Source organism: Perca flavescens, chromosome 9 (assembly GCF_004354835.1).
Source record: "Perca flavescens isolate YP-PL-M2 chromosome 9, PFLA_1.0, whole genome shotgun sequence".
Taxonomy (NCBI): Eukaryota; Metazoa; Chordata; class Actinopteri; order Perciformes; family Percidae; genus Perca; species Perca flavescens.
In genome coordinates, this window is record NC_041339.1 from 27633742 (window position 1) to 27654558 (window position 20817).

Consider the following 20817-nt stretch of genomic DNA (forward strand, 5'->3'; position numbering starts at 1 on the left):
TTATATATCTTTTTGTGCATAATAGGTTTACAAAGTCAAAAAAGCCCAAAGTCCACCCCAAAGGGACTTACCTTCTCCAACAGAAAACACCGTTCACAAACTGCTCCAAACAGCTCTATTCTAGTCCAGCCTTTACTTCCGTGACGAACGTGCGTCACTTTGTAACACGTTACAAAGCTCGCCTAGCTGCTAGCGTGGCACCCATCACACTCTGCAACTGACAAGCTAGCAGTACTTACTGCGCATGTGTGACTCCCAACAAAGATGGTACAGAAGTGCGAGGTCTCACTTAGCGAAAACAGCTAAACTGTAGCTAAAACAGAGAGCTCAACACACAGGGTGAAAAGAGGAGCTGCAGCAATGTGCAGTACAACAAATATGTGGTGTTTTCTGAAAATTAAATCCTAAACCTCTTCTGGAACAACCTCTAAATACAATTATGAACCTGAATATGAGCATAATATTAGCACTTTAAATGGATGGATGGATTGCCATGAATTTTGGAACAAAACATTTATGTATCCCCCTCTGGATAAATTGCAGTTACGTTGGTGCCTTAACTTTTCATTTAGCGCCAACATTACCTCAAAATCGCCAAACTTCGCCACTGTGATGCCTGCAGGCAGCTTGAATGGCCCCGGCCAGCTTTAGGGAGACCTTGTCACGTTAACTTTCCCTCTTCTTTTATTTTGGTGAGACAGTGTTTACAGTGTTTCTTTACCTCTTAAAAAAAACTCTTCCGGATCATATGAACAGCATTTTCCTTGCACAGTCCATTTGCAGCTTATCTCCTCTAGAACTACTGGTGTAATGAGACCATTAAATTCCACCTGGGCTGCTCCCAAGCACACTTCTCACTTTTACAAGTACATAGCAGTGGGACTGTTGAAATGAGCAACTGGAGATTACATGTTGAAAATATAAACGGACGAGCACAACACACGCACACGCATACACTCTACAAGTCACATACATTTTCTATTTTCAGGTACAGTCTGTCATTGAGACCCAGCTGTGATTAAAGCATACCACTGGGCACTAAGCACTGCCCTTGGTAGCCTCCCTGTGAAATGATAGCCTGCTAGCTTGACGGCTAACAGACATGAACACTCTGAACCACCTGATCCCCCTCTAAACTGGCTGACCTGACTGAGACCCCCAGAAGCAGCTGATGCCTGAGACTAATATAGGACACTCTGAAGTAGACTACATAGGGCAGAATTCCTGTCATTTTGGGCATAGATCTTTTTCAACCAGGAACATGAAATTACGTTTTCTTTCTGACTTCTTTTTCTAAAACATAGATCTCTTTTGCATGGCCGGGACCTACTAGGTAGCCATTTTTTTTTAAGTAAATAGGTTGAGCAGCACTGCTGTACAGTACTTGAACTTGAGCTATTTGCAAACAATGTTTATTAATATTAATCATTAGAGTCCCACTGATCCTGGATTTGGGCTTATACCAATATTTGTTTTTGAGAGTTACAATAATCAAACAGTATATCAGCCAATATTACTTTTTTCATAAAAACATGACCAACATCTTTGATAAAGATCTCTTGAATTAATTTAAGATTTGTGACCAGGACATGTAAACAACAACAACAAATAAACTTTCGGTTCTCTCTGGTGGACAAACTCGCGATTGGACCAGCGATACGGTTTCTAAATTATTTTAAGCACACATTTGTCATTTCTGTAAGTTCTTGTTGTCTATCAGCAAACACTTTCACAGATGCAGATGATGCCCCCAAAATTATTGGTAACCATTTTAAGAACAAGGATTTTGTGAGCCTTCAAAAACTATACTACATATGAGCCTAAACTAACCTAAGAGGTGCTCGGTTCTTCAGCTGCTTCCTGATGCTGAGTGCTCTGAAGAGAGAGCACACTTACTCTGCATACTGTTCCTTAAATTATCTCACGAACTTGCATAAACCAAAAAATGAAAGCGAGCGAACTGTGTGCATTTTTCCTCCCCTGAGGAAGATGCTTTGAAGTTCAGGGATCTGTCAGACTCAGCTTTAGTTTGGTATGTCCATCCCCACCCCCCCCACACACCCCCAACACCACCCCCGCATCAGTCCATCCTTCCTACCTGGGTCTTATATCATTTTTTTCTCAGCAATTTCTGCCTCAAACTGTGTCTCAGAGCTGTAAATCCATGATTTTGGACATGGGTGCACGAGTCGGGACATAAATACAACATGTCTGAGTGTGAACAACTGTCGAATGTATGTACAGTATGTCCTGTGCATGGTTTGACTACAGGTGGCCAGTGGCTCTGAGCCAGGCGGTCTCCTCGCTGCACGACAGGCGACCTTGCAGCTTTTGAAGTCTGCAGCACGAAAACTTCAGAGAGCAATAACTGGTTACGTCGGCTGAAAAAGGGGAGGGAGACAGACAGAAATGGGGGGGGGGAGAGAGAGAGAGAGAGAGAGAGAGAGAGAGAGAGAGAGAGAGAGAGAGAGAGAGAGAGAGAGAGAGGATGATGGGTAGAGACAGCTGCTGCTCTGTAGATTAGAACTGAAAGCAGCTCTTAGCTTTGAACTGTGTTTTCGCCTGCTGGAGTTGGTGATTGGCTGAAAAGCTGGGTCTACCCTGTGGGCTGGGGCATTTTAAAACTCTCAGTAGCGGACTTAAAAGATGACACATTTGGTCTCACACCCAGTTTCAAAATACACTTTTGTCATGTGGGCACCCTTTCCACAAAGCCCTGACTATATTAAGAAACACAATGAAGATAATATACTAAAATCAAATGTTATGTCACTTTGTCATCAATAACATTGCCATTTGTTTTGCAAGGTTTAACATTTTTTTTTTAATATCAAGATGAAATAAAAAAATGTACGGAATGTAAGTTGATGCAAACACAGCCGTTAAACCTCCAGGTTTTCCAAAAATGTCCATTACCCATTTAAAAACACATTATCTCCCTGCCTTCCCTAGCTCCAAGTACCATAACACATTTTAATGTCAAGGTACACTGCAGTGAATGCAACAACTGGCACAACTACCAACTGCCTGAATAGGTTCTGAAATAAGTCTAGTTTAAAAAACGCTGCCAAGTATCAGAGTGTGCCAGTACTGCTCAAGGCTGCAAATGATGTCATGTCATCCAAAGATGATCATAATATGTTTAAACAAGGAAGAGATAAGGATTTGTGTGTGTGTGTGTGTGTGTGTGTGTGTGTGTGTGTGTGTGTGTGTGTGTGTGTGTGTGTGTGTGTGTGTGTGTGTGTGTGGTTGAAGCATAAAGCAATGTATAGAGAGCAGAGTGCAGGTGCTAACAGTAGGAGGTAAGTTTACACACAGCGAATGAAACTCCTGCTGAGATTTGTGTGCGAGTGTTATGAGAGAGACAAAAACGAAAGAGAGAGTGAGAGTGTGTGTGTGTGTGTGTGTGTGTGTTACTCACTCCATCATAGATGCAGGTATGGAGCAGCAGTCCTGTATCGCAGTGAGCGGAGAGGTGAGGTGAGCGGTGTACGAGGCCTCCACCACCTGTTTGTTCCGGTTCACCACATCTAGGTAGCGGTTAAACTTTTCTCGGATCTTTTTGGCCAACTGCACAAGGGAAACACAGATACATCAACAAAGACAGTGATTAGTGGAGACACCTAATCTCTTACTTCCTTAAATCCATTTTTACCTGAAAGACTAGATGGGCTATTATGTAGTCCTTAGCCTGCCTAAAACCTGCCAAACTAAAGCCTAAAGTAGCAAAAAGATAATGCATGCATGCACACACGTTTATGTTACAATATTTGAACTGTGTATTTAACTGCAGGTCAGAACAGTTTACTTTCAAGCATTTCTATTCATCTGTTATTTCCCTTCTCCCCTCCCCTGTTAACTCATTATAGTGGGCTATATGCATGTAAATACATCTGAATAAAGAAACTGACCTGGAGCAGCCTTTTCTCTTTTGCCTTCACTCAATCTTATTCGTTGCTTACTCACTAAGTTTCTATTTTTCTCTCCCGCCATTTTATTTTTATAAATATCAATGCATTTTCTTTGCTGGTTGCTTGCAGTGCGTCTGCTTCTCTATCTTTTTGCTGCTTTGTTCTTAAACAAGCTCCCTCTTACTGTGACCTCTGCTTTCTTCTCTTTCTTAAAGTTTTAAATATAAATAGCTAACCTCTAAATGTAGCCCTTTTTTCTGCAACGATGACGTGATGGATCTTTAAAAAGGTAATGCTAGAACTGTGCATTGATTCAAAGCACACAGTGCTGTCTCTGTCCCCAGGCTGCCAGAATTTTAACTCCATAACACCTTAATGTTATCCATGCGAGATTGACAAATGTTTACACACACACACACACACACACACACACACACACACACACACACACACACAACATCCATGCATACACAAACACAATTCAATCACCTCAAATAAAGCTAAGCAATATCAAAGATGCCCAGAACACAGGCTGAACTAAGTGGGAAATCCATCACTGTTAAAAGCAGAGCCGAATGATGGATGTCTGAGGCTGGAGAACAAAAAACAATTCCCACACAGCACACCCTTCATCATTTAATAAGAAAAGCCACCCTATAAGACAACATTGGGACAATACAAAGTGAAAGTTGGGAGCAGCGGCATTGTAAATATTTGGGGAAAAGAACATGGATAAAACAAGTGCATAAAAGAGGTGTTGGGTTATATATTTGGGTGCATATTAAAAACAAGCGCACCACCATCCCCACCTCTTTACAACAGATTCCTGTTCTTGCTTTCTTTTGGGGAATTGTGAGGAACTCACATCCACTTAATCTGAAACATCACATGCATGTAATCTGTTACAGATTATCCAACTGTATTCCATCCATTTGAAAGCTTGATCCACTGAGTTTACTCACAATCTGCTAAACAACTAATTACTAGTTAGAGCCAGTTACTTTTAGATTACCTTCCCATCTAAAATCTGTGAAACATGTAAGAGCTTTGAATGATGTGGTGAGCATGGAGTTGTCGGGATGTAATGTTTTGATACGATTTAGTACAACACCACAGAAATCAGATTTATTTAATCTCTGCATTTTAACGGACACCGTTGGATCCACCGTTTTGTTAATTGTGACTAAGCAAATATTACCAATCATCTTTAATCTACTCCCCAAATGTCTGTGGTGGAAACATTCTCTGTAGATAATGATTGTGTAAGAGCTGTTTTGTGATTGGTGATTTTCTCATTTAGTTGATCTGTGACCAGTTTACGGCTAACCAAGATAGCCATTATACTAGCTTTCTGAGGCTAATGTGTTGCTCATTTACGGTTGTTCTAACTGTTATGTATTTTAGTTTTTTACTTTTACTCCCGTGCCCTTCAAGTGTATGTTCACTAGATTAACTGTGTTTGAGGCTGCTTCCTAAGGGGACTTTATGTTGATCTCTGGTGATGCTTTCTTTCTTCCTGGCACGAGGGAAAGTCTTTACTTCTGTGAATCCAGCTTCTTTGTTACTGTACTTTCTCTTTTTCAAAATACCTTTGGTCAAACTCTTGTCTATGGTATCTAATGTTTTTCATCTTAATGTAACCTAAAAGCCTTCAGTGTGCTTCAACTGGAAATGGGGGGGGTTGCGTCCGACAAAGTTTCCGAAACAAAAATCCAACAAGTGTGCAGGTGAGAAAGTCGGCAGTTTGAACTTCTCTCTCAAGCTGTCTTTTTAAGCCGTGTTAGCAGTGTAGCTCTCTGAATGGCAATGATGGCCATCCAGTTGGTCCAGAGGCCATTTGTTAAGTTAAAAGAATTGGGCTCGTTTCAATGTTTTTTTGGGGTAAAATTAAATTCTTTTGTTTGAACTTTGAAAAAAATATACTAAGCCTTTGCTAGTAAATCAAAAGGGCCAAAATGCTCCTACTACAGTATAATGTGAGTTGGCAGAATCATGACCACTTAACTGAATTTGACCATCGAGGTCTAATCAACTTCTAAAGCCCTCAAGCTTGGTTAAAGGATAAGGGATGCCCCTGAGCTAAGTTCAGAGAGTTGTACAAAGTGTCAGAATACGTGTTTAAATTAATTTTTTTATTTAGATTTCAGATTAATTGCAAAAACGTCTCATCAAGGGGTATGTGCACATTGGTGGCAACAATAAAATGGCTGTGGTCTAAATACTTTCCAAAGCAATTGTAAGTTACCTTCTCAGCCTTTTTGAATACAGAGAAAGGCTTATTTCCACAGTAACTGGAGCCCCTTTGTTCACATCCCATAATTACCGGTGCCTGCAAAAGGGCTGCGATTCAAGCCAGGAACAGGGAAATGTACCGCGACCCACTGACCGCTTGTACACCTAATCAGCCGGCCGCTATTCCTATTAGTGGTTTAACAGGGGCCTGAGGCGCAGCCCACAATTACTCCTACTCAACCACAAGGAACACACACACACACACACACACACACACACTAACATGTGCGCTCTCACACACGGACATCAAGTTAAACACACAAACGTGGTACTCCCCCCACACACAGTACTGTCCATGCATAGCGGCATGGCAATTAGCTGCAGTGGACTTTGTATTAAAAAGGGGGAAATGGGCCAGTGTTCAGCTGAGGAGTGTTTCCATAGCTGGTGGGGGGGTAAGACTGGACTTTTAACAGAGTGACTTAAGAGAAACCAGACACTTCGAGCCGTGCAAGTTAAAGCTTAAGTTACATACAGTCTGCCACAGTGCAACCGAAGCAAACCTGCACTCTGCAGATTAACCACACACACTCCAAAACACAGGGCTCCTCTCTCCGATCCGTCCAATCGGCTTGTAGAGTTTACAGCACCCAGTGGGGTTGGTTCAGCTGCAGAACTGGAGTGAATGGAGCGGCTCACCCAGACGTCTCGTCCTGGAAGTTTTAAGGTTAGCCAGGCAGCCTTCGACCACAGTTACTGGTGTTTATGGCAAGACCAGGACTTACTTTGGGATGAGGTTAATAAAGGGAGTATAACATGGATGCTAGTCGAGTTCTGCAGAACTAATAAACTGCACAGTGGAAACTTGACTGCACATGTCCCGCTTCTCCTTGGATTAACTAATTTTGCTATTGAATAAGTGCATTTTCACTGGTGAGAAGGGGACACATTGTTTCCATTGAAAGTTGTGTTAAACTTGCACACTGCTTACTTTGTTCGCCCTACCAAAGGTGATGTGAACTTCTTAGCATGATTTGATAAAGGAAATGTCTTTCAATGCTAAAATGTGGGGGGGGGAAAGCTGTGTCAGTTTACAATAGAAGAAATAACACCATAATAGCATGATCAAAAGACAATGATCTTAGTGATACCAATATAAGACCCAGACACTTCTATTTTCTAGAATTAACTCACAAAATATGTCTTATAACAAGTTGAATTAACTGTTAATTTGATATCAGGCTGATGCTGTGGATTGTTTGTTTAAATTTACTTTTATATACCAAGAAAAAGTGATATATTTTTAGTTTCCTATGCCCATAACTGATATCCTCGAAGAAATGAGGAAATGCAGTAAACGGATAGCATGAGGAACACAACATGTCAGTAGTGTAGACCTGACAAAGAAATGGTGAAATAATCAAAATCTCATTTCTCACTTGAATGGAACCATTTTTGGTTGTCGTTTTCCTTTCCATTTCTTAAATGTCACCTTGTGAAGACTGCATCTACCTGGGCTGTGACTGATAGCCATAACGCTCCCACACCAATAAACAGAGTTGTATACCAAACTGATATAGCACTCCTAATGTGGGTACATCCAATCCTTTTAGGATATGGCTAAGTGTAGTACTCCTAAAAATATTAACTTTTAGAATCTATGTAAAAAAAAAAAGTGATTTTTTTTTGAATATATTACAACCAGGAAAAGGCCTCACTGAGATTAAAATGATCTTTCACAGGATTTACTTGGCCAAGACAGCAGTTTTATTCTCCATAATTACTTATCAGTAGGTTTATCAAGCGTTGATCTGCTAGCTCATGATTTCTTTTTTTGATTGGATTATGGATTTTTCTGGATTGCATTGGCTGTATAAAGCCTGATCTTTATTCATATCTTTATTTTAACTCATAGAACTCATGGATATTACTTTGCTAAAACAACCCATTGCTAAGCCACAGCATTGCATGCATGTGAATGTTGGACCAGCATTATAACATAAAACAGCAGCAAGCAGTTTCAATTCATGATATTCACTGACAGCACGTCAGAGTAAAACGATAGAATAGACAGGAACAGACTCAATGACAGAGACCGAGTGAGGGAGAGCTTGTGTCATTAGAGGGGGACAGATGTCTGCGTTTCTCTCTAAATAATGAATTTCCTGAGGAGAAACTCGTCTCCTTGTCGTCGCTCCCTGCTCTCTCTTCCTCTGCAGACCCACTCCAAATTGAGTCTCACTTTGGCTCATGGACACAGCCCCATATGCCCAGAGAGAACATGCAAGCCAACTATGCCAGAGCTGTCATCTGAATTAGTTGGCATCTGTCTCAGGGGGGTTGCAGCTAGAATGTATGGCCACTCTATGAGCTGTTAAACTATTCCAACCAGGACGTGAAGTCAGTGCTGCTCTGCACACTTAATGATATTAATTCAAAACCTAAGAAGTATTGTAGCTGAGGGTTCTTTAAATGGAAATGCGTTTAGACCTAAGAGAGACTTGCAAAACAGGTTATGATTATCACGATGAACTCTCCATAGCGTGGAGAGTTCGCCAACATTGAAAAAAGAAACAGCAATGCTTCAAGGCCAATTTGGAGCTGCCTCTGGAATAGTAAATAGCTGCAAGGTGAGAGGTATTATATATTTCACACAGATGGATACCCTGATAAACACACAGAAACATAGTCACAGGAGAAATGCAAACAAACATTCACCTGGCTGTTCTTGCTGGTGGCTGTTTACCAGTCAGTGTTTACCGCCACTCTTCCTCTTCCTCGCAAGCACACAAACAATACAAATACAATCATGTTTGACTAGATGCTGGACGCCAGATATTCTAAAAATGGTTGTTTTTTTCCAATCTGGGACTAAAATGGCTCACATACATTGTGGATTTAAGTTCATCAAAAAAGATGCCCTTCTCTCCCTAAAGCCTTATTCTTATTCTGTCTTACTGCAGCTCTGCACTCATATTGTTAGCAGAGGGAGGGAGACAGACAGCTCACAGACAAGCGGAAAAACAGACAGAGAACTTCAAAGACAATGAGACAGCAGCCGCAGAATTTTAATAAACCCCCTTTTTCCTCTGATGGCGAGTGTGTCTGTTCATTGCTGCTTTATTGAACGACACACAAGACACCCAAGCAGACACAATCCATGGTGCCATCCAAGCATGCAGGTATACACACACACACACACACACACACACACACACACACACACACACACACACACACACACAAAAGGAGAAGCCTGTTACTCACCTGCTGCACTTCTGTCTCTCCGTTTGATGTCTTCTCAGTATACACAAACGAGTTGAAAATCCTCTGTAGGGAGAAAGAAGCAGAGACGGAGAGGTTAGATCAGGAGGAATGCAGAAGATTTGGATCCAATAACGGAAAACCATCTCCTGAGAAAGAGTATTGGCAGAGTTCCTTTATAGAGATAGATTTTTGTTCCAGGTGTTGCTGAGCAGATTCCTTTTGTTATCAACACTCTGGGATTACAGCTACAAAAAAAAGAGGCTGAATGCAAAAGCACTTTCCCTGTGGGAATCTACAAACTATTGCATTATTATTACAAAGGTTATTTAAGAGTGCCCATATTATGAAAAAAATCACTTTTTCTGGGATTTGGGGTGTTATTTTGTGTCTGTGGTGCTTCCACACGCATACAAACTTTGAAAAGAATCCATCCATGCTGTTTTGAGTGAGATACGGTTTCTGAATGTGTCCTGCCTTCAGTCTCCAGGTCGGCTGGTCAAAATCGGCACAGCTTTCTACGTCACAAGCCGAAACGAGCTGGCAAACCGCAACCGTTAGCAACGCTAGCATGCTACCTCGTTCTCAATAGCAAAGCACTGCTACAACACACACAAGTTCACCATAATCTACAAAAGAACTACTTACATGTGCGCCCTCGTTTAGAAGAAGTCTCCCAGCTAATCCTGCCTTGTAACTGACCAAAGTTGGAGAAACAACCTTTCTTTTACTGTCTATGGAGCTAGCTAGCTGACATGGTCTACCTCTGAGCTACTGCGCATGTGCGAGTGCAATCAAAGATAGTACAGAAGAAGAAGAAGAAAAGAGGTCTCACTATGTAGCTAAAACAGAGACCAGGTGAAAAGAAGAGCTGTGCAGTACAATAAAAATATGGTGTTTTTTGAAAATGAAGCCAAGTAAACCTATTCTGGTACAACCTTAAAATACTATTATGAACCTGAAAATGAGCCATAATATGGGCATTCACACCTCTTGTATGTTTGGTGCCATGCCTGCACTTCCTCACCTTTACAAAGAATCCAGTCAAACCAGGAGCTTTTGGAGGCTGAGTGCGATTCATGCTAATTAAGCATAGCAGCTATAATAAAGCTGTGTGCAGACCAAAATGTTTCAATATTCATGGGTTTCACAAGTTTCTTTTAGATAATTTTATCTTGTATTTTCTTGAAGCTTTTGTTTTTAGTCCTTTGTGTTGCAACAACATTCCATACACTGATGTAGCTGATGTTTGGCTTAAAACAAGTAGTAGACTTTTCAGAAAATCCATTCATTCATGCATTCATTCATTTATGTATCAAAGTATCAAGTAAAAGTTTTGTTATCGGTGGAGCCACTGCAACCACAACACCTGAATTTTACTACATTGTATGTGCAAATAAAGGACATTTTCAGGTTTAAACTTGAGACATGATTCCCTTAAGTACTGAAGAAACAAAAACAAAATCACATGGCACTGGTGGCCTTTTGTCAGTGATTTTGTTGGCTTACAAATAACTCCTTAACAGGCTAAAGTAGAACCATACAAGGTAGTCTATATTCAGTGCAAACAACTGCTCAGTAACTGCATTTCCTCAATTTCAACAGTACCTTTTTGATTTAGATAAATCCGTGAGATCATCCTCATCCAGGTCACAATGGATCTACAAGTGCAACATTAAGTCATAGGCAACTTAGTCTATATCCATGACGTTCCACTTCCGGGATTACTCCGTTGCTGCCGGAAAATCCGCCGGATTTCACTCATTTTGGCCGGATATCTGTTGCCTTGGGCTTCCTTTGTGTTGGCATTTTAAACTCCAGTGGATTTATGAGGACTATGGTTAACCTTTTCTCAGATTTCTGCAGGGTAAATCCAGACAGCTAGCTAGACTATCTGTCCAATCGGAGTTTTCTGTTGCAAGACTAAAAACAACTTTTAAACGTACACGTTCCACCAAAACAAGTTCCTTCCTAGCTTATTTTGCAGCGGCACCGCGGCTTTTCTACGGTGCTTAGCACCACCCAAGACGATTGTGATTGGTTTAAAGAAATGCCAATAAACCAGAGCACGTTTTCTTCCCATCCCCGAATGCTATGTGGAGTAGCCAGAAGCTCCTCCAGCGCGCTTTGGAGGAGGATCTGGCAAAGCAAGACTACAGGCAACTGAAGACGTTTTTAGCCCGAGAGGCTAAATATCTTCAAGAATCTGCAGAAAGTCCAGCTAGTTTTACTAAACCACCACAGTTACTCTATGGAAAAGCACCGCCCATGCCGATTGTGATTGGTTTAAAGAAATGCCAATAAACCAGAGCACGTTTTTCTCCCATCCCGGAATGCTGTGTGGACTAGCCAGACCCTCCTCCGCACTGCAGCGTGTGGATGGTCTGGCACAGTGAGACTACCGCTGGATAAACTGGGCCAAGTAACTAAATGCGCAAAAACAAACAAAAACAAAAACTGAGTTGATAGTCCTTTCTAATGAAAATGACAATATGATTTGTCAAGCCCAGGCATAATTAATAACATTAACAAATAGCATTAATGATTGCTACATTCAGGTGTTTCAGGACCTTTGTATTTTGGCTTACTAATGTTAAATTAGTTACACTTGTGATTCTCCAGCTATGACATGTCAAAACACAGTGAGGCAGTTTTTTTAAGAAATCAAATATATAATTAACTACATCATGTAATAACACACAAGACAAACTAAATGATTGCTTGGGGATTTATTGACAGGTCCCCAGTGTTGTGGGTTGTGTAGTATTATGATAGTGCCTAACAAAATATGGTGCCACTATGTGTAATTAATGAACAACTACCAAACTGACTCAGGCAGTTACATAGTCTTGATTGTAGATCCAGAGTGAGGCAGACACATCAGTACTAATGCTTTTCTCTGCTCAGACAGTTGCATCTGGAGCCTTTTTATTACTGGTCCAGAGAGAATGATAAACTGCCAAAAAAAACAGCCCATAGACCCAGACAGTAATGTTCTGTCATTTACATCAGCTTCTAGGTCTGGTAGCAAAATGCGTCACCTGTCTGAATCTGGAGGTCAGCCATAACACAAAATGAAGGTTTTTATGAGCGCTGAATCGAAACGTGATGTTGAATTTCCCCATTCACCTTCCAGACTCAAACATTTTAATAGTCCTTGGTTTATATTGTTAAATGAATAGGAAGCGGAGCACTACATTAGGCATGGAGAAAATTAGTCCTGGTGTGACCTCAGCCTTAACACACACTAAGAGAGCTTCAGAAACACATTTTAAGAAGTGCCTGAATAACGCACACATTTTTTTTAGATGGTCCCCTGGGTCCCATCAGCTAAACAGTTTCTGTCTGTCTCACACACACACACACACCCACACACACACCCACACACACACACCTACACGCGCGTGCTATGTGGCAGCTACAAACAGAGTAAAACTTTGTTTTGATGCAGCAGGTAGGCAGGTGTTTCACTGTAAGCCATCCCACTGCAAACAAAGCCTTAAATTACCTGGTTCCACACTGCAACCATTTCCTGCTGCCTGTCCACACCTTTTGTTAGATACATTCCAGAGGACACCAATTACTCAGAATGGACCACATCCAACTAAACTGGAGCTGATTCTCTACAGACTGTTATTGCCTAGCTGTAGCTACACCTTTACGAGGAACAAAACAAAGTTGTATTGGTTTTCACAGTTAAAGGGAAAGGGGAGATGTTCCTTCAGGATAATGTAGCCTTCAAAATATCAGAAGAACCTGATTTAGGATGCCTTGCAGAAGTTTTTAAGGATTTAGGATGCCTTAAAAATATATTTCTTCCACCGACTCTTGCAAAGAAATGTTAGGCTACTTAATGGCCCCATCATGAAAGTACAGCCATTAATTAATTAATATGATGATTATTTTCTCAATTAATAGATCAATCCTTTGGTCTATAAAGCATCAAAACTCACAATTTTATGTTCTTTGGTCTAACTGACACTACAAAACCCAGAGATATTCAAGTTGCTATAATGTAAAACAAGGAGTAGCAGCAAAGTCTGACATTTGAGAAGCTGAAACCACTCAAATGTTTACATTTTTAGTTTGAAAACAGAACATAATTAATAGTTGTTGTTTTTTTTAAACAGTTGACAAACAAAAACACTGAGATACAAAGATGCAAATAAACAGATGCAGCTAGGCTGCAAAATCTCCTTACAATTCCTCTTCTGGGCCATAATTATGCCAGTTAATGGTAGTCCTGAAAATTCTATTACGTCTAATGTGGCCGCTAATTGTCAATCTGTCTTCAACAAAACTTTAACCCTTGTGTTTTCCGTGGATCAAATTTGACCCACTTTCAAAGTTTTTAATATCAGGAAATGGATTTCTTTCAACCAAATTGCCCAGAAATAGCATGGATGCAAGGATATACGGTGTATGGAACCCATCCAACATTCTTCGCAGATACATTTTATGATTACTTTCATTGAATTTTGGGTGTGTTATTCAATTTTATAGCATACTTTTTTTTTATGTTTCTGATATTAACTATTAGTCAAAATAATTCATAATTTCTGCTTTTTAACTCAAAAATTAGGTATAATGTCATATAAATTAGTTTTGTTGACCATGAATTAAAAAAAACTTGATATAAGTGAGAAAAACATTAAAAAAAATAAAGCATCAAAAGTATCGAAAAAAGCGTCAAAAAACAGAAGGACAACAAGTTCGTGGACAGAGTGCTCAGTTTTAATCCTGCTCGTCTAAATGGAGTCAACAGTCGTGACTTTTTTTGAGCATATTCCTTTTATTTGACAGAGGCATGAGACTAACAGAGAAGTGCTATACAAACCGTTTCATTAGGTTATCGCTACACACAGCTGCATATTTCATTCACTACCGAGTTACTTACAAAGGGCAAAACCAAGCCCAGCCCAGACAGCCTACTGTTCCACACGCATCTTAGTGGAAAAAAAGAGAAGGTCCAAAGATTTAGAACTAACAAATAAACACGAACAAGGACACACAAACAGAGCTGCCACTGCTAAGCAGGAGTCATGTGCTCTCAAAACACTACACTAAGAAAAGAGAAGGAAAGTGGGGGGAGAAATAGGCACTGGAATGGAGAAACACTTAGTTTGCATTAAGCCAGCAATTCTGAAAAATTGGGAACAAATCCTGAAGAGAGAGAAAACTCCTGTTGTTGATTATCCACAGGTTAGCTGTCTTTCCCCCAATGCCTTGAGTGTTTGTTGTTGGAGCTGCTTTGCGGTTTTCACAGCTATGGAGCAGCCAGGGAGGAATGCTCAACTCTGAAACCCGAGAGGCCTGAGGCTGCCTGGGCCACCGTGAGCCTGTGGCCTCCCCTGAGCCATAATCAAACACTGAAATGTACACAGACACATTCACACCAGTATAGGAGGCACACACACAACTGTTCAGTGGCAGTGGTGTACTCAGACTTCCCTATACACCTTAAAGCCGTTATAAACTAGGTGGCGCGCGACAACGTGACGTCAAAATGACGTAATATCCGGCCAGCGCGTCCGATTTATGGTGCGTGACTATCTCCAGGTAGGACTGGGCAGTATAGAAAAAATACTATTAGAGATACAAGAAGATGAGGAAAATCCACACTTAAATTATCCAGTGGATGTCCAACACTCTGAGTGGGTTTACATGCATACCAATATTCCGAATATTACAATATTCTGAATTTGAGCCAGATCATGTAAACAACATATTCCGGTTGAATATTCAGAATAAGGCCTTTTTCCGACTACAGCATTTTCCGATTAAGACGTGGGATATACAGATATTATTCGGCTTTTAGAGGCATTCTTTGGACATGTATACAGCGCCTTCGGAATATGCGACTCAATCAGGGTTTTACCGCAGTTTAAGCCCAGTTTACGGCCTCTTGCCTTTTTACGGCTTATAAGTAACATAAGTGGAATATTCACTTTCGTTAGCCACGTAAACAGCTTAGTCGGAATATCGTCTTTTTCGGAACAAGGGCAAAAAACAGAATATTATGTGCATGTTAACATAGTCACTGATGCCAAGTCACATGGGAATGTTTTGGAAGTACTTCGGTAGAAATCTGACTTTGTGAATGTGTTTGTGCTTCTTTAAGAAAAATTAACTAATATGAAAGAATAATAAAAGAAATCTCACATTATAACTGGAATGATAGACAATGAACAACATATAAAACGTACAGTATATTCTCCACCAATCTAATCCATAAGAGCAACGTGACGCAACAATATTTTACCGAAGATGCTCCATCTTAAACAGCAACATTATGAAGCCTTTGCTTCATTTACCATGCTGTCGAATTAAATCATTTTGTAGCAACAGCATGTCGACTGCACATACACCAGCGATCCATTTGGAAGACTAATGAACCCAAGTTACAAACAAGTCGACAGCTCTTTATATAGAATAACCCTTTTTTTCCCCAATGCAGAGTTAAAGGCACACTATACCCAATCCTACCAATTTTGTTTTTTTACACTATTCCACAGGTGGCGTTAAAGTGTCAAGGTATGCTGCAATGGGTCAACAAAAGGCAGGGAGGAAGAAGACTGCAAGCCAGTAAACAATGCTGGATTTCAAATAAATAAAATCAGCGTTGGTAAATGTTTTACGAGGAAGAAAATGCAGTCCACATTTTTGTTAGACCTCAAGGATACACACGATACGTTTTGGTGACACTGAATGTACACATAACTTTTGTTTGTTTACAAGAAAACTCTGCAGGGCCCCTTTAAAATAAAACATTTAACTGGATCCAAGGCAGCTTTCTCAACACTGATTGCACAAGAAATGCATCCAAACTCCTGTCCATTGATCAGCACCAGCCTTTGTGTCATTAAGCCAGTTTTAAATCCATCCACTTTAAGGTTAATCCTAACCACGGACGAGTGGTTCACATGAATGACTAAACTAAAGCTCAAACTGCGAGCTCCAGAGATGAATAACACAACCTGTGTTGTAGTGTATTCGTTATAATGATACCGGGTTGGTAGTTGTTGCAGTCTTATTGTGTTGCGTGTATTAGAAGAAGTGACATATCATTTAAACTGTTTCCCAGCTTTATCCAGACATATAACTTAACCTGCTCCCCTCTCAATTATAGGAAAAGAGGAGATTAAGATTGAGCAGATTACACATCACAAGAAAAACTACTGCAATCCTGCTTTAGTGCATGCTTTTAGACTGAACTGTTGATGTGTAGAGTCCCAAAAAAAAAAAAACAAGACCTCTCCCCTTTATCATTTTGTTTCTCTTTCTTGGCCCCCCCCAATCCTCTTTGCACCCTGTTATAGCAGCTTAACCATGGGAACTCTCCATGAATTTGGCATCCATTTAATTGGGCTTCTCTCTTTAGCTCTTCTGTCAGGCTCTCTTGGGGATGCTATAAACTACCCCAAGAGGCTCTTCTCTTTTAAAGAGACTTTTCTGTTCTGTGCGAGGCAGAGACTTAAAATCCAGAGAGATGACCGAAAATACCAGCCCAAAGAAGAAGAGACTTTGAGAGTTTTTAGGTGAAAATCATGGAATCAGGCACAGTGATACAGGGTAAAAGAGAAGAGAAAAATAAAGCCGACTGTCGAGAGGTAAAGGAAAGAGCGAGTAAGGAAAGAAAAAAAGGAAGCAGGAAAGAGAAGGCCAACTGAGCTGAACTGAGAACACATCTATTAGCAATCCCCCCCCCCATCTTCAAAGGCCAGTGTGGAGCCGTAAGCCACACTAATTTGGAATTGAACTAGAAAGCGCGCGCACACGCACACACACGCGCACACACACACACGCGCACACACACACACACACACACACACACACACACACACACACACACACACACACACACACACACACACACTTCAGGGATTGCTGATCACTGATCCACGGTTTATCTCTGAACAGACCAGAGGGCAAAAAATGGGAGCATGGGCACACCACAAATGTGTGTGCGAGCAAGTCAAAGTGACAGTGTGCCAATGTGCAGACTGTTCATGAGGACTATGCCCAGGCCTGGTGCATGTATGTGTAACTCATCGACTGCTTAACTGTCACTACAGGCTTCTCATTGTAGAAAATGTCTGTAAACGTCTTACACACGTACACACACATTTCACATTCACACATTAGGATGCAGTGTAGAGGTTTTGGAGCTGTAGAGTCTGAGAGATTGGTTTCCATACAACTGAAAGATAAAAGCCTTAAGCCCAAGGGAGAGTAACTGCTGCTTCCTCCATGTTGCTGGTATACAGCTCAGCCTCCCTCCTTCCTTCAGTGCTTTATCCCCCCCTTGGCTTTTCCTCTCTCCCTCCCTCCCTACCTCCCCCCCAGCCAACTCTCTGCTCATTGCACTACAAAGAGCTGGAGCTGGGGATGCGGCATCAGAGCTTTGCCTCTGATGTGCATGTGGGTTATTTTTTAAACTTTTTTCCAAGACCCTTTGCCATGTTTCCATCCCGAACCTCGCCCTCCCATATCGATTTTTTTCCTGAACACTACAAAGCAGAGTCAGGTAACTGGCACCTGGGAGTGTAAAAGCAAGCTGGGGAGAGGGAGGGAGAGAGAGAGAGAGAGAGAGAGAGAGAGAGAGAGAGAGAGAGAGAGAGCGCACACACCGTTTCTGTATTTTCACAATACAACAAAAAAAGTCTGAAATAATAGCACCTGCAGTTTAAAGCTCCATAACACATAGACCAAAACAAGAGAAGAAAACAGCATTTGAATTAATTCATTTTTCTATGGGGAGGAACCTGGTGACCTAACCTAGAAAACTCAGAAATGCTTCAAAAAAGGATTCACTGTGTTTCCTATCAATTATAAATATGCACACAACACAACCACAGCTCAGTTAGAAACCAGATAACATGCAATTTTTGGTTCTGGGGAATCTTTTCACCGAGCTTAAACAGTATTTCTCCTAGCTACAGTCATGCCAGCAGGAAGTTGAGTTGATAAAAGCCTGGCTTGTGATTCTCTTTTAATTAGCGGAACATAGGGGTGTGCTATATCATATTGTTCACGATAATACCGGTGCAATTTTTAATATCATAGGACATGAAAGAATTCATACTGTGATAATGGCAATATTTCGACTTGCTGACGTGATCGTAAAAGGAGATTAATCATCAGGCCTGAACAAAACCAAGTTGCGAAAAAAAAATCAATGTAGACTTTATAAATGATGGGAAAAGAGAGTTTTAAAAAAAAAGTGGTAAAAATGCATTCTTTAAAGTGCCATCCAACCAAATATTAGGGAAAATATAAGGGAATCCGTATGTTGTCTCACCAGTTTGATTGCACAATCCTGTACAGATTTCCAAAGCAATGCCTTGAATGGAATGAATCTAAACTCATAAAGGTTGTGAATGACCATGGCACCATGAAAAAAAAAGATGAAAAGAACGAAGGAGGGGTTATAGGAACTTACGGGAGGAGACATGTGGGTCTCTAAATGTCACTATAATGGCCATAGAGAAACCAAATCCTTGTTAATTAAGTGCATCTCTATTTCAACCCAGTGGAGCAGGTTCGCTAATTAAATGCCAGGCTGTCAGTGTCTGCCAACTGCTTGCTGCTTCATTTAGAGGGTTCTGTGGGTCAATTTAATTTGCTTGTGGGTCAATTTAATTTGCTTGAATCTAACTAATGGACAACCTGAGGCAAGGGCTCCAAAAGCCCCGGCCCACACATTGTGTTAGTGTGGAGAGTGCATGTTTGCATGCAGCCTGCTAGTCAAAGGCTTGGAGCACCACGATTAGCTCTAATTTACTGTGCTCCATTTTAAATCTTCTTTACGTGTCTTTGTGAGCTTGTGGACGTTCACGTGCACATGAAAAAAAGGGAGGATTGCTGCCACATGCAGAAATGATTCTTAGCTTTTATATCTTCGTAAAAATGTGGTTGTCATAGCAATGTGACTTCAAGCTGTAATAGAGAAAACAGTCCAATGTTCTTTTAAAGGCAAAGTCTAAATCCCAGGCTGCACTGCTTTACAGAAACATTGAATGATCACACTTTCAGGCCTGATGTCAATTGCAAATCCCCCACTTTCATACCTCCCTCTCATTCTACTACTGTTGAGCTACTATTATTCAGTCACAGTAACGCTGAGAAAGAAAGTCAAATATTTGGATCTTCCGTAAGCATTCAGAATCTGATGTAGTAATATGAAATCGTGATGTAGACACACTTGCTGCTTTCCAATGTAATCAATGGGCACTAGGGCTGGGCGATATGGACCAAAAGTCATATCCCGATATATTTTGGCTGAATATCGATATACGATATATATCCCGATATTTTTTTCCGCAAAGTGAGAGCAAATGTTCAGTCAAAGCCAAAATCAAATATGACATGTCACAAGTAGTTTCATAGAAACAGTTGCAAAATCAAATAAATAATAAACCGGTTTCTTCACCTGGTTCATGATTAAATGCTCAGCTGTTCAAATAATAAAATGTAAACCTAAATACTGTATAACAGGAGTACCTTTTTGAAATCAAAGCTCCATATTTGTGATTCGTTCCAAAGGTCAATTAAGCTTTTGATATTAATATAATCTACTTTGTTCAAAATGTAATGCCTCATGCCTGTAAGCCTAGGTTTATAGTCCCATTCTTCCACTTGATACTGCTTCCACTTAAGTAAACTAAAAGATGAACTATCGACTACAAAACAAAGAAACTAATTAATGTGTTAATACAAAGAATATTTATTATGATCGGTTCACAGATCTGAGTTCAAACGGAAACTTCACCCTTCTGAACTAAGAGTTTCTGCTTCAAGGTGAAGTTTAAAACAGACTGAAATGTCCAGGCTCATTCCTCCACTATTTATTTCTGTATGTATTTATGCGTTACATGTCATTTTAACGGGCACTGAGCTCCAGATCCTGCAGCCGCAGACGGTCTCTGCTGCCCCGCTGTAGCTTCTCTCCGTCCGCCTGCCGCCGGCAAACTTAGTGGAACTTTCCGCCGATATCGACATACAGGTCGTCCTGGACTACGTGTAAGATCCTACCGATCACCACTCTGTCTTTGGCTGGTCCGATTTGGATCAGCGGGGACCGGCGCAGCAGCGAGGCAAAGCTGTGTTTTTCCCGGGGGAAGAGACGCTGCGGCCCGGCCACGGAGCTCTCCGCCTCCGCTGCCGCCGGAGCTCAGGTTGCTGGTCGGCGGCATACATAATCATAAAACACATTGTCACCTGTTAAATGTTATTCATTGCTGTTTGTTCTTTTCATTTCCTCTATCGAACATAATTAAGCAGTACAAAAGTCCGGCATCTTTAGCGTTGATCTGAATGCTTCGGACCTCTGTTCCAAGATGGCGGCGGTTTTGACGTATGTTTAGAACCTCAAGGCGACATCTGTGTATATATCTATGGGAGCAAGGAT

General features: G+C 40.9%; 1 protein-coding gene across 2 annotated transcripts in view; it reads right to left on the reverse strand.

Annotated features, from left to right (window-relative positions):
* The window catches only part of cachd1 (cache domain containing 1), a 109698-nt gene that overhangs the window by 52514 nt on the left and 36367 nt on the right, over positions 1-20817 (reverse strand). For both annotated transcript variants that reach the window (XM_028587598.1, XM_028587597.1), the window contains 2 exons: positions 9411-9473; positions 3422-3570 (listed from right to left, as the gene is read on the reverse strand). In XM_028587598.1, the coding sequence (XP_028443399.1) occupies positions 3422-3429 (8 nt within the window). In that variant the 5' untranslated portion in view covers positions 3430-3570; positions 9411-9473. The remainder of the gene's footprint in view (positions 1-3421; positions 3571-9410; positions 9474-20817) is intronic.